The 14,756-nt window shown below is 39.3% G+C and overlaps 1 protein-coding gene across 1 annotated transcript in view; it reads left to right on the top strand.

The window, feature by feature from the left end:
- Window positions 1-14,756, top strand: part of HGFAC (HGF activator) — a gene marked incomplete at both ends in the record, with an annotated part of 41,378 nt that overhangs the window by 24,353 nt on the left and 2,269 nt on the right. The window contains 7 exons of the mRNA XM_084205112.1: window positions 1,701-1,875; window positions 4,192-4,277; window positions 4,708-4,948; window positions 7,451-7,590; window positions 9,692-9,832; window positions 10,831-10,979; window positions 13,234-13,395. Coding sequence (XP_084061238.1) covers window positions 1,701-1,875; window positions 4,192-4,277; window positions 4,708-4,948; window positions 7,451-7,590; window positions 9,692-9,832; window positions 10,831-10,979; window positions 13,234-13,395 — 1,094 coding nt within the window. The remainder of the gene's footprint in view (window positions 1-1,700; window positions 1,876-4,191; window positions 4,278-4,707; window positions 4,949-7,450; window positions 7,591-9,691; window positions 9,833-10,830; window positions 10,980-13,233; window positions 13,396-14,756) is intronic.

Consider the following 14,756-nt stretch of genomic DNA (forward strand, 5'->3'; position numbering starts at 1 on the left):
AGCATGATTGTGGTATTTTCACGACACTGTTTCAGGCAAACAAAGCAGGGTAACTTGCAACTTGCTCAAAAATTAAATGGCAGGCTTGCCAAGACATGGTTACTCTTGCTAACAATACAAATGATAGACAAGTTATTTTCTGTGAGGTCCTAGATTATGGTTTTTAAAGTATGAGTTTGATTTTATGTTATTTTATAGTCATTGAATAAAGGGAATTTGATCCAGGTTGCAAGTGGGAGAAAATGTGATCTCAGCATGTCAGAAGAGTCTGCCAGGCCAAGCTAGAAAGTGGATTTAGCTAAGTGTTTGTATACCAGCTTGTGTTCTTCCACCTAACTTCTTGACCTTCACCTCCCAAATTTATGCCATATGCTTGCTTGTGGTTTTGAGGTCTGTCACTACAGTGATGACTTGGCAGGGTAATTAACAGCAGCAGTTCAGTACTGTGGTTCATTATTTCAGTCCTGGTTATGTGCCCTGGTTCATGTGTCACCTTATTCTGTCAAAATAAACAGGTCTTTGGCAATAGCTGTCTGCACTGTGTGGTGTGATGGATCATCCTCAGAGGGTGTTTTTCAACAGTTGGTCAATGATGTTATGTCTTTAAGTATGCCTATAAGTTTAGAAGAAGATTCCACCAGTCTTGTGACATGTCAAGGACATGTCACGTTGACATGGCTGGGACAAGAAACCCTCTGAGGCTCGGTCGCAATTAATCCTTTTTGTGCATTAGATGGTTTTGTGTTTCCTTTGGGATACTCTTAGCTGTGTTTTGAGGTGTAGGCTTTCTGCTCAGTGTAGCTATCTGTACACAAATGCATCCCCATATGTTTTTGAGCCATAATGCTGGTATGTGCTGTTGATAGATCTTGGCAGCTGAGTATATAGGTCATAGAATATGTATGTGTCAGACCTAGCTGAAGAAATAACCCTTATGCAGGTGACAAAGACATGGGTTTTGAATAAGAAAATTCAACCTACTAGTTAAAATTTTGTAAAATTGATGTATCTGCAACATGTAGCTACATCTTTGTAATATACATAAGTATTATGTGTCTGTATATATATATATGGGTACATATGAGACCATTAAAATAAGTACTTTCAAAAATCAGGCGCTTGAAGCACTTGCAGAGCAGGATTATTTTCAGTGCTTTGTCTGCTTGAGCTGGTTGCCTTAAGCACCCTATATTATCAATGGAGATTCATTCAGTGTAGACTGGAGTTTATGGGGTCTACCTCATCTTAAAAAAGTTACCTCAAACAGGCTGCATCGGTTTGGCACTAGAAATCTCTGTTTCTCTTAATTAACTGAAAAGGGAGCCTCCAGAGATGAGCTCAGTTGTGTCTAAAATTAGACCAGAGGAATCCCAGCCATATTGCTGACTTTGCTGCAGATTGCTGACTGAAATCTTCCATGCACAGCACAAATTTTAGGTCTAATTTTCTGCTATTCTGTCTCTTGATTAGTTACTTGCTCCTGTGTAAAATGAGGTTCACTTACTACTGATTTTAAGCAGAGGTTTTACCTTCTTGGGTTCCTGTTTTCTTTATTAAAAAAAATTATTGCTTGGTGCATTCAGGTCCTGTGCAAAGTGAAAGGCACTCCAGAGCTGGGCTCTCATTTCAAAGCTCAGCTGTGAAGTGAGTACTGACCATGCAGTTAGCCTTGATTCCTGACCAGTCTCTTCCTCTGCCAGTCCCAAGCCAACGGTGCTACATCGGCAATGGCACAGATTACAGAGGAACAGCCAAGACAACCATTTCTGGACACAGCTGCTTGCCTTGGAATTCTGACCTGCTTTACCAAGAGCTTCATCTTGACAGCATTGGAAAAGCAGTGCATCTTGGCCTAGGGCCCTTCCCTTACTGCAGGTGAGGAAAGTTCTTGTTTGTCCTGCGTTTGTACATCCGGAGATGGATGTGTTGTGGAAATGAGAAGAGCCAGGGATCTCAGAGCAGGGGTTATCTCTGTCTGAGGAAAGCTGGACTCACTTCAGTAATCAGTCAGCCTGACAAGAGTGATTGTACAGAAGACAAGATCTAATAGATAGGCTCAATCAATACCTGGGTCTGCTGAGAGAAGCTCAGACACAAAATAATGTTGGAAATTCCAGGTCCTTTTCTTTTCCCCTGGGTAATGAGATTTTTTTCCCAAATTAGACCATAAAGCAAAACTTTTGACATTGTTCATTAATGCTTATCCAAAAGGAGAAATCAATGCAGTTGCTAAATTGAAATGGCTAAATTTAACTTTTTATTCTTTGCTTGTGAAAGACATACCATAAAGAAATATTTTCAAAAGAGAAAAGTTATTTGAAAATGAGAAATCAAAGCACTATACTTTAATAAGTTTGAAATGGGATGTCAAATTTATTTTTTTGGATTTCTTACAAAGGAAAACTACTGCCAAACATGTCCCAGTGTTTCAATTTTGATTGCACCACATAGTGAAACTACATTTCTGCTGAAGTTTTCTGTTAAGCTATAATGAAAATAGCTTGTGCTATGTAGGTTTGTGCCTTCTCCTCAGTCACCTTATGTTCCCCTTGTTTCTGAGGCATCCATGAGCTCAATGGATATCCACAAATAAAAGAAATGTTTTTATTTAGAGGGAATATTTCCATTCCTGGAGAGGAGCAAATGCTAAACCTGCCAAACTGTAGATGATTCTCCATAAATTACTGGTTGATGCCTTTTGTTTGTTTGCTTGATTGAAGATTTTGTTAGTTTGCTTGATTGCTTATTTGTATGTGTGTGTGTGATTTTTTTTTTTAACGGAACTTAGACCAGTAGTTCAGGAAAACCAGAATCTACTGCACTTCCTAATTTGTTTGGTGATAAAAAGCATGCATGCATGTTGAAAGTAGCCCTTCTCCATCTAAAACAAACTAACAGTAAACAATTCCTACCCTGTCCTTTAAACCCTCCCGCCTTGATTTCCACAGTTTGCTCCTCATGCAAGCACTTCAGTATTTGATTTTTGGTGTCCCAGCACAGTGTGGCAATTTACCTGGCACATATTTTGTGCTTTGATGCAACTTGAGCCCTTTGATTTACATCATTTATGCCCAATATTCACTTTCAGATTTGAAATGCAGAGAAGAAAACTGTGTAGGAGCTGATGTGTTCATGCTCTGTAGAGCTGAGAAAAAAGCTTTTCACTTTTTTGTCAGCTTGTTACAATTTCTGGGGATATCTCTGCTGTACTATATAATCCTGCAGATATCTTCTTCTTCAAATAGTCTAATTTAGAAACATTGTTGGTGGAAGATGACTCAACCTGTGTTGCTTCTTCAGTTCTGAGAATTTGAAAGTGCTCTTATCTTTTTCTGAAGAGCAGTCAGATTGAAAAAGAAAAAAATAATCGAAGATAGTGCTTGTGATAAATCCAACTGAAATTAGAATTACTGCTTATCTGGAGCTCTGAACTACCTTGTCTATTCTTCTTGGTCTAATAAAGTCTCCCTATGTTCTTGGGGGTGTAAGCTGGGCAGATTTCTGGTTACTTATAATGCACTGATAAAGACAGGCTGTACCATAGAGAAACCCTAATGGAATCAAACCAAAATCTGTTTAACACCAAGGTAATAAAGGGCAAAATGGTTTCCATTACTCCTTTTTCTTTTCCCAACCTTTCTGAGGAATACAATATTTTCTTGAAATAGTCTTTCATTTACTCAGACTCTCTAGGGAAATGTGAACCTGAGATTTGCAAATTCATTTTTGCTAGCTATTCTTGTTATGGATTTTCTATGATTCTACCTGTGTTGGAATCTCCTCGCCTAAAAAATAACCTAAAACAGGAATCTCTCCCATGGGATTTAGTTCTGAAAATAGCTGAGCTGATGATACCTGTGAAAGCACTTCAGTGTGGGCTGTAGTTAAATGCTGTGAACGTGCTCATGCATCCAAATACTTGTAGGCAAATTTACAGGTGTTCAGTCATCTCAGTATTTCATGTCCTAGAGAACCTTAGTCTTGGTTAGTTTTAAGATTTAAGATGAAGATCTAAGATGATTATATTGAAAGGCTGCTCACCCTTATAGGTGAGTGCTTTGTCAGATGGCTCAAAATCTGAGAGCCCTGTCAGTGCTCTGCACGGTGCAAGAGGAAAAAGAAAACGTTTGGGAAGCTTAGAATAACACTGTGGTTAATGCTTGTAATTCCCTCTTCCCCTGAATTCACCAGAAATCCAGATGATGATGATAAGCCCTGGTGTTACATCATGAAGGACAACAGTTTGTCTTGGGAGTATTGTGACATTCCAACTTGTGGTATGTAAAGGCTTTCTTAAAATCCACGTTATGAATGAATGATTTATTGATACTACAACAAGGTTTCACTGTGTAATTTTGAATGTTCTACTGCTCCCAGAAGTGTTGACTATTTTACTGTTTCCAGTAAACAACAGGCTTCCTTTGCATTTTTGGAGCTGTGATCCAGTTTGCAATTCTTGTCCTGAAATAGCAGCAGTGTCACAACCATCCCAATATCCCCAAATTTTCTGCTAGAACATGCAAGGTGCCAGAAATGACTGATGTTTTGGTAAAAATTTTCGTCACCCTGGGAATTAAAGGCCAAGAAAAGGGAGTGGACCTGTGTGAGCAATGAGAGGTCTACATCCTGAAGATGTATGAGACATGGTGTTTAATTCCAAAACATAAAGATTCTGGTAGTCTGAAGCCATATCCCTTTTTATCTCAGCAAGCAGGGAAAGGAGGCCACCAGCTCCAGACAAAGTAGATAATTCTGCAAGCACCAAAAGACCATGTGGAAGAAGACATAAAAAAAGAAGTTTTGTGAGACCTAGGATTGTTGGGGGATCTTCATCTCTGCCTGGATCTCACCCCTGGACAGCAGCTATATATATTGGAGAGAGTTTCTGTGGTGGAAGCCTGGTTCAGACCTGCTGGGTTGTGTCAGCAGCACACTGCTTTGCCAACAGGTAAACTCACCCCTTAGTGTGACAGTGGGTCCTCGCAACAAACTGGAGCTGAAACAAGAAAGAACATGAGATTATTAAAGACCAATGCGTCAAAAGGAATTTCTGGCAATTTGAATACTCTTCATGATCTTAAAAAATGGCTTGGACTGCTATAATCTCATAAACCCTTATCTTGTTCCTTGAGGACTCTCAAAGAATCTAAACACCCTGACTAAAGGAATAAGGTAGGGTGAAGCAGCACATAGAACAGGGCACTGCATGTGCAAGAACCTGCAGGGGAACAGAAGTATTTCTCTTCTTCTTGGTTACCTTTCTGAATGTTTATGCCTGTTTTGAGATATAACAGAGATGACTATGCTCACTGCTGTGTTTTGTTCAGAAAGGCTGAGACAGCCAAGCAATGATTTATTGGAGACGATAAATTACCGTTGGTTGACACAAATAGAGTGGGCTGAGCTTTACAAAAAGCCACATGGAAGAGCTAAACTGTCGAACTTCTGAAGCTGCTTTTCTTGAGAGATTTTTTTGTTTTCTCCTGTGGGACACTGGAGAAAATATTGATTATAGGATGCTCTTACTTTATTCTAAATACTTAATTTTCTATTAATGTTCAACACTTTCCCTGATTTCAATTTGGTCACATTAAAGGGAAAAATATTACATTATTTGATACCCATTGTTCCTTTGCATAGTAAAGAAGCCAAGAGAAACAGAAAACCTTTTGCCAGAATATAGACACTGATAGCTTTTAGAGCTAATAATACCACCGTGAATGCTGTACTGAAGCATTTGGAGCTCAAGCCACAATGCATTTGTTTTTCAAATGTTGTGAAATAGCTACTAACTTTGGCAGCTGTTCAGGACATTTCCACCCACTTCCAGCTGGTCGTTTGGTACGTACAGATTTTCCATAATTACTGCATTGTAATCTGTGCTCTTCTGTTTGTTTAGTACCTCTGGTAGTCACAATTCCAACTGTTTTCCACTAGGCGACAATAGATACCTGTGCAGCTCAATTATTTCTTTTTTCTTTTCTGTAACCCCTCCCGTTTTATTTCTTTTCCTGAATGAACCATCTGTAAGTCCTAGTAGAACCATTCAGTGCTTCTAAAATTATTCTAAATACTGTTCCAGAAAGTGAACTTCCACTGTTTTACAGGCCCAAAATTTGATTTTCAAGGAGGTTGATTTACTACTGCAAAAATACTGAGAAAATCATGGCCTTACATATTGATTGAAGAACATTTTATTGTCTTCTTGTATCTCAGTAATACAGAATACACTTACCCTTTCCTTTGTTAGCCTTAAGCACAGTTCTTGTGGCAGGGTTGCTGCTGTCTCTCTGCATTGCAATTGCCTAGAATCTCTATTCTCTGAGGCCATGGCTGCTGGCCATTGCTGTGCACTCAGTACTGGGGGAGGTTCTGTGGTGCTTTTGTACCTGTTGGGCACAGAAATGCAACCAGGGAAACTGCAATGATGCAAACCACTCTGCATCTGTGCATGATGTGTGACACCAGATATTTTCTTCTGTACTGGGTAACAAAGCACAGGAGTGCTCCAGTGTTGAAGAGACTTGCTAACTTAATTCATCATAGACTTAGTCAGAATTGGTTTTAGAGCAAGAGTGAAATGTGAATTCTGTTGCTTTCAAAGCTAGAGACTATATTGCCTTTCCTAAACACTTCCTGATTATTCCCAAATGTCCCTTACTTCCCCGTTGCTGTACTCATTCTTATTAGTTTTCTTTCTTAGGACACTGGTATCAGAGAACTGTGGTCTTCTTAGAGTGAAAAACTCATAGTTGGAAAAGATGGAGTGAATTGCAAATACTGTGTTCTCCCCTGGCTGTGAAGTTTCCCATTAAATCCATGTGCTTTTGGGACTTCACCAGTTTGCTTTTGATTCTGGACAACAGATTTAACACAGATAAGCAAATCTCAGAACTGGTGGTATCTTTTCAGTGGAAGCTTCCCAGATGTTCCTGAATTGTCAATGTGCCAGCCAGCGCCTTTAAATCTTGGCCCATGCCTGTAATTTTTTTCAGGAGACTGTTTTCCTGGAGAAACGAGATATCCACCACTGACTCATCTTTTGATCCCTCCTTTCTTTCTGAGCAGTTTTTGTAATCACTGGCAAAGCCGAGTTTAAGTTGACTCAGTTAAGTTTCTAGAAGAGGTGTTTACACCCCCCAAAAAAGCTTGTTAGCCAAGCAGCAGCTGGGCAGCAGTGCCTGTACTGGCCTTTTCCTTCTTTCAAGAAGCAGAAGCATTTAATTAGGCTAAACAGGACCCATAAAGCCTGGGTCTCCCTGTAACATCTTTTTTCTTGCCCTCTGTAGGCAGGAAGCCTGGGAAACAGGTAAAGGCATCATGAGAGGGTAAACAATGGACAAGGTGGGAGGCTGAGGTCATAATGCTCCACAGGATACCCAGCCACTGGAAAATCAGCTGCACTTGTCCTGCTAATCACAGAACTGCTTGTCTCTCTTTTGCATTACAGTCCACTAAAATCCACCATTCGAGTAGTTCTGGGTCAACAAATATTTAATAAAACGACAGATGTAACACAGACATTCGAAATAGAGAAATACATCTTGCATCCTCAGTATTCTGTGTTCAATCCTACTGAACATGATATTGGTGAGTATTTTTCTTCAGACAGTTTTATTTTCCATTTACTCGAGCTAGTTTCAAGTTTAAATGGTCTGTTAGAAACTGCCTTTAGAGTGGAAAAATCATATACACTAGGAGAGGCTTTTGAATGCAGAGGGTTCTTAGTTCTACCAGAGTTATAACAGCATCTGAAGGCTAGACAAATTCAGATGAAAAATAAATTGCAAATTTTAAATAATTATGATAATTAGCCTTTGGAGCAATTTACCTAGATGTGTGGCAGATTCATCATCACTTCAAGTCTTTGTGAGATTAGGCATTTTTTCACCTGAACCAGAAGCTGTAGGCTTGATGCAGGAATTACTTGGTAAAATTCTATTGTCTGTATTGTATAAAGGATCTGACTAGATGAATGTAATAACCCCATCTGCTCTGAAAACCTGTGGTACTAAGAATCATTTTGTACACTGCGATAGATTTAAAAATCAGCTGTCTTATCAGTCAGAAGTTAAATGCCCTTCTGATTGACCTTATAATACTAGTCAGAATGACAATGGAGCAGCAACTTATTTTTTATTTTCTGATCTGCTCTTGTGAAAGTTGTCACGTCACCCCAGGGCATCAAGCTGTGTGAGCACTGTGTCTGTGAGAATATTTAATAGCCTGACATTGGGAATATTTTAGGTCAGGCATGTACTGGCTTTTTTTTGGCTCACAGATGGTATTTTCTACTCTACAGCAAAAAGCATTCAAGTTCTGTGTTGGTGGGAGCTCTGTCACAGTGTACAAGGAGACAAACTGGATTTGAGAAATTACTCTGCTCTGAAATCTCCGGGTGAAAACCACCCATGATGCTTTGAGATTTCATAGCTTTTTTAATTACTCTGAAATTAGGTAGGCATGCCTCACCAGTGTACTATGACCAAATCTAGGGAGAGCTGAACATGGAGTGCCTAAGAAAAGCCCAATTGCAAAAATAAATGAGAAAACGTGTTGTGGGTGCTCGTTCTGTCCAGTCAGTGATTTCTACTGATGCAGCAGAAGAGTTTTGTCCTGCTGAAAATACTTTTCTAAAGGAAACAACTATCACATGAATTTTTGCTAGGAAATTTGAGGGATTCAGAAGCAGACAGAGGTAGTGGGGAAGAGGAGCAAGGTGAGGATATGTGGGAATAAGGTTTGTGTGGGTTTCTCAGGCTGAGATACTGCTTCTATGTTCCACGAAGGCAAAAAACTGTAGCTGGTAGAGAAATAAGACTATCCAATTGGGTCAGTTGCTTTCCACCCAGCTGTGCTCACAAAACTTTGAGCTTCCTAAAGGCCTGATGAGAAGGTTTAATAGGTGTGTCCACATTACCTCAGCTCTGTTCTCTTTGAGTGGTGTGGCCAAACCAACATGTTGCCCTTGTTCCACCCAATACAAAGCCCCCTTTGCTGCTTTATAGCCAACTGAAAGACATTTTTTATAGGGGAACCAATTTTTGAAGTCTTTCAGTATCAACCTCATGATACTGAAAGCTATGTATTTACAATATTTTCAACCCCTTGACTGGTTAGTAAAGATTGTGTAGGTTATGTAATATTTTGTGGCTTCAAGAAGCTTGGTTTTAAAATGTCCCAAGGTTTTATTCCTTAATTATAAAGATCTTGAATTTTGCTGAACTCAGTGAAACCAGGACATGAAATACACCAGCTCTTGGAGTAATTAATTTTTTAAATGGAATTGGAATTAGGCCAGTGGCCAGGCTTTCAGAAGCAGTGAGTATTTGCACATCCCACTTATTTCAGCTGAAAGTTGGGGATATGTCACTGTTATTTAACTATAAGGTGGGAGGAGACCCATGTATTTTCTATCTTCCCTCTTCTCTACAGAGGCAGTGAAGCAAAATCTGTTCAGTGAGCATAGCATAAAATAAATATTCCCACAAGGGGAGTATCTGAATGTTTCAGCCTTCAATTTGCTGTGAAATCAGGTGCTGTTGAGATGAGTCTGTCTGTCTTTGATTGAAATATCTTAATTAAGAGAGGCTTAGGGGATAATTAAATTTGTATCTGAGACCCATTACTGCCAATCCCATTAAAGAAAGGGAACAGTCACTTTCTTCCTCCTGCATTTTCTGTTCTGCAGCTTTGATTAAGCTGAAGAAGAACGGCCAACGTTGTGCTGTCAAGTCCCAGTTTGTTCAGCCCATCTGCCTGCCAGAAAGTCACACTGTTTTCCCTGACCAGTTGAAATGTCAGATTTCTGGATGGGGACACAAGCATGAGAGTGAGTAAAACAAGAGCTGATATTTGTAGAAAAAAAATTATGATAATAAAAACATAACACTGAGATATATGTTATACAGCTGAGAGCTTGGTAGAATGTTTTGCAAGGGACTTCTGGTGGGATTCTTTTTACCTACCTTTGGAGTTTACAACATTTACATCTCAAATAGTCATCCTGAACTTCCCTTATAGGCCTTGGAATTTGGAGTGTGGTTCCTTCGACCAAATGCTTGCACCAATTTCAGGATGGAAGGAGCTATGAGCTAGCTAGATCTCACTGGACTGGGAAGGGAGAAAGTAGTTAATTGGAGCGTCAACACCTGGAATTTTAGTAAAGTGAATCCTTCCTCTGATTTCTCCAGATAGAGATTTTTAACTTCACCATCAAGAAACTTTGAAAACATTGATAGGAGAAGGCCAGGTAGACTTTGGGCTAAGAAGTGCTTACACCCAGATTGAGAAAGGTGGAAAAAATCATCCCATCCTTTCAGAGGAGGAATTTCAGGATTATGAGGCTGGACCATGCTGCATCAATGTTGAGATAGCAAAGACCTACATAGATAGATAAGAAGGACTGAAGAGCTAGCTGCCACACTTTGGTGACAGATAAAGTATGAGCAAATATCCCAGTCTAAAGATAAAAAGAAGTAATAGAGCCTTTGAAAAATGGACGATTTATTATCACATCTGGAAACAGGTGAGAACAGGAGTGCTGGGGTACTGTTGCTGAGTCTCTAGAAAATGAGAAAAGCCAAAATGTATCAATGACTGGACATTGCAACACAGTTATTTTATGGAGTCTGACTGAGGATCAGAAAGTGATCACTATAAAAATGATTTTATTTTAAAGATGTCCATAACATGAATACTACCGAGAGGTGTTAAATGTGTTTATAATGTGTTAAATGTGTTAAATGTGTTGTGCCTTGTGTTTTCCTGTTATACTCTTGACATTCTATAAAAATGACTTTCTTTTCCTTTCTGGGAAATTTTTTAAAGATATATCTGGTTATTCAGATGTCCTGCAAGAAACACTGGTTCCACTTATTCCAGAGGAGAAGTGCAGAAGTCCTGAAATTTATGGAACAGAACTCACAGAAAATATGTTCTGCGCTGGCTACTTTGATAGCAAATCTGATGCTTGTCAGGTAATGCTGGGTCATCTCTAGGCAGGTGATAGAAATGTATTTGGGTCATAAATGTTGCAGTGTTACAATTCTTACTTTTGATTTTGTAGTGTTCCTAAAGAAAAGAAATGTTCCCAAAGAAAAGAACCTTATATGACTGTTTCCACCTTCATTTTTTTTCATGTTCAATGTCAATTAAACTCTACAGGAGGGCTCCAGGGTATTACCCCTCCTTCTCCCTTCACATAAGGCAGTGGCTGTGCACTGGAGGGTGTGTTGCTCTAGTCCTGGCTGAGCCTGCAGGTGGTGGCAATGGATTTCTGCCCAGCTGGCAGGGATGTGCCAGCAGGAAAACCAGCATGAACCTGAGTGGGGACAAATCCCAGAGATGCTTCCTCTTAACGGAGGGAAAATAAGGACACCTGGGTAGGAGGTGAGGAGCAGTGGTGAGGCTTGGAGGAAGGAGCTGAGGTTTCTATAGTGGATGTGACTGAATGGTGTAGAATGTCAGTCAATAGGAAACTGTGTTATGTAACCTCAGTCTTTCATGGAATGACCTCATGCTCTTACTGCTTTCAGTTATGTCACACCTCGGCTCTGAATAAGGATGCAGAATTGTTGTGGTGATAGATGAGACTTCTCAAAATGAAGGATCAGATTATTCCTTACATAAAACTTCAGATTTCATCTACAACTCATTTTGAAGGAGGAGGGCTTTGCTCTATTAGCATAAATTCGTGAAAAGGCAGCACATAGCTAATAGCTGGCAGTGTAAGTGCAGGAAAGAATGTCATGTATACTGTGTGCTGGAAGCCCCACAGAGGTCATAAACATATCCAAAGAAAGGTGGCAAGAGTGAAATGGCAGCAGCCAGCAGTGGCTCAAGGCCAGGGCTGAGACTGAGGCTGCAAGGGGTCACAGGAGCCAGAGAGATGGAAATGACCCTGCCTGCCCAGCTCCCCTTGCCTTTCCCAGGAAGTGCAAACACAAGAGACAGCATTACAGCTGATTATCTCTCCCTGCCCTGGAAAAACAGAAATTGGGAATGAGAAGGAGAAAAGAAAGTGGAGGGAAAGAGAAAAGAGTTGCACAAAGGCAAATGGTCTGGAGATTATTACAAGGTCTGAGAAACAGCGATTTTGAATCAACAGATGTTGTGAAGAACAGTGCTCATGACATGAAATCATTACTAGTGAATCAATAATTATTTTTTCCCTATTATCAGACTTGTAGTGGGGTCTGAGGAGAAATAATGTAGATGTCTTAATGAAACAGATGTAGCTGACCCCTGGGCTTTCTTAATGTGCACGTAGGATATTAATCTGTAAACCATCTGCTATGTATAAAAATATTGCAAGACCAAGAAACTTCAAACAGACTATGTGTTTTCATTTTTAAAAGATTTTCTTGGAAACTTTTTTCATTTAATCAGTGCACTGATGCCAAAATTGCAATCAATTAGACTAATTGTGAAAAATATGCAGACAAGCAGGACTTCATCTGATGTCCCTCACTTATCACAGAAATCCTCGGTATAAAGGCAATGCATTTTTCCCATGTATTTTGGTCTCAAAAAATTTTCTAATTTCTAACATTTATTTTCTCTAGAAAGTCAGTCTAAGACTAACCAAAAAAATAATAAAAAATCCTGTCCTGAGTGTTTTCAAGGTTTAATATAAGTAGAAATGTTCAAAATTAACCCTTGCTGTAGTATAGTTTGGGCTGCTTTTTTGGTTTATGACAAGATAAATATTCAGCAGCAAATTCAAACACATGCAAAACCCTATATGCCACATAAAATTACAGTATCCCACAGTCCCAAAGTGTGGCTGTATGCAACACCTTTCTTTGAAAACTCATGTTCTGTGAAAGTTGCAATAAACTGCATTGAGAAACTCTTCAAACGCACCCGTGTAGCCCCTCCATGCAGTGCTGATATTACAACACAGTGCCAAGCCCCAAAGGCTTGCTCACTTCCATTGAAAATTATCTACATCAACCATGCTTTTCAGTAGGTGTCTGAATCTAAAAATTTCGTATTTTTAAACAAAACCTGATATTTTGATACTTTTGTTAACGCGTAATTTTAAAAATCCACCATTGTATTTGAATGGGACTAAAAATGCTTTCTATAATGAAACTTCAGTAAACTGCTTCTTTTTTTTTTTTTTTTTTAGTTTAAATCTCATGTGCAAACATTCCTGTTTTAGGATTTTCCCTAACTGATCTTCTGCTTTCTAACAAATTAGATAACCTTTGTTTACTTTTGATGCAGGGAGATTCTGGTGGACCTCTGGCTTGTGAGGAAAATGACATCTCTTACCTCTATGGAATTATCAGCTGGGGAGATGGCTGTGGCAGAGTCAACAAACCTGGAGTGTACACAAGAGTGACAAACTATGTCAAGTGGATTAATGAGAAAATAAGCCCCCGAAAAGCTAGTTGAATAGTTAAATACACTAACATTTGAAGCACAGTTCTGGAGTATTTTGTTTTTAATAAAGTGGCATATATATTTTATTATAAGCTGGTATGAAAACTCTTATGGTAATTCTTAGCAGTTCCAAGCCAGACCACCAAAAGCAGCCCTGCTCCATCTAATGTCAGCAGCCTTGATCTAGCATTCAAGAACTGTGGATTGCTCAACACACACAACTGCCTTTGTCTTAATAAAAAAATCTCAAACATATTGAGACGGTGCACAAAAATCTACAACTCTCTGTCTGCTTGGTGGATTACCTAAAAAGGGATTTGATGTGTTTTGCCGTTTCTGGTGGAGCTGTCATCCCCAACCAACCTGCAACAATGTATTGTCCTTGTATTCTCAGCTGAAATGAAAAAATAAACAGGAGAATCAAAAATGAAATTCCCTCTCCCTGAGAAATGATCTGTTGAAGCTGAGGGCAAGTGACAGCAAGAGAACAATGTAGGTAAAGCTGTTCCTCAGCTAACTGCAACAACAAGTCTGGGGAAAGAAACCAGAGGGTTTAGGTTTAGTTTCAACCAAACATGTAAGCATATTTTTATATAACCATATTTCTGTCTTGCACTGACGTAAAATCAGGAACGTGCCTCAGAGCTCTGCTGAATCTGGTGTGCAATTTTCCAGCAAGGTTAATGCAACACCTCCTGAGAGCTCAAAGTCTTCCTGAAAAATGTTGTTAGCTGGAGCAGCTGATTTAGGTTGATACAGCCAGGACCTTCTGCAGACTGTGATCTGCTCCTTGCCCTGAGGATAGCAATGGAAATACTTCACCTTGCTGATAAATCCCTAAAAGTTTCTTTAATTTGACAATGTTTTGAATATGTCTTAGGTTTTGTACTAACAAGTTGTTCAACTATTTAGATAATTCAGAAAGGAGGTTTCTTGTAACAGATTTTTCAACTGGATGGCTGGGGTGCAGCTTGACATTTTCCTTAGGGATTTGGTGATATCATCACAGGCTTTACTGTCATGGTCTATGGAATTTTTATGGGACCAACCAAAGCAATTATCACAATATACAGCTGTTTAGAGGCAGTGGACTCAGCTGTATTAGCAAAAACAGGCAGAAAATGATTGAACAAAGTCTGACAAAGAATGGAAAATTATTTTTTTTTTTCTCCTTTAGCCATGTCAGATGTATACATTTAGGTCTTGATGTGAAATGTATTTATCCCCTGGCAGTGAACATTCATGAACCCTCTTAAGTTTTTCAAGCAAAGTTGTTTTTTAAAGTAATAGAATTTTAAAGCAGTAGATATTCAGAAGTGTTTTCTGTTTGCAGTGTCCTCATGGGTTTCTTAGTAGAGGTGAAT

Source organism: Fringilla coelebs, assembly GCF_963513975.1.
Source record: "Fringilla coelebs genome assembly, chromosome: 4".
NCBI lineage: Eukaryota > Metazoa > Chordata > Aves > Passeriformes > Fringillidae > Fringilla > Fringilla coelebs.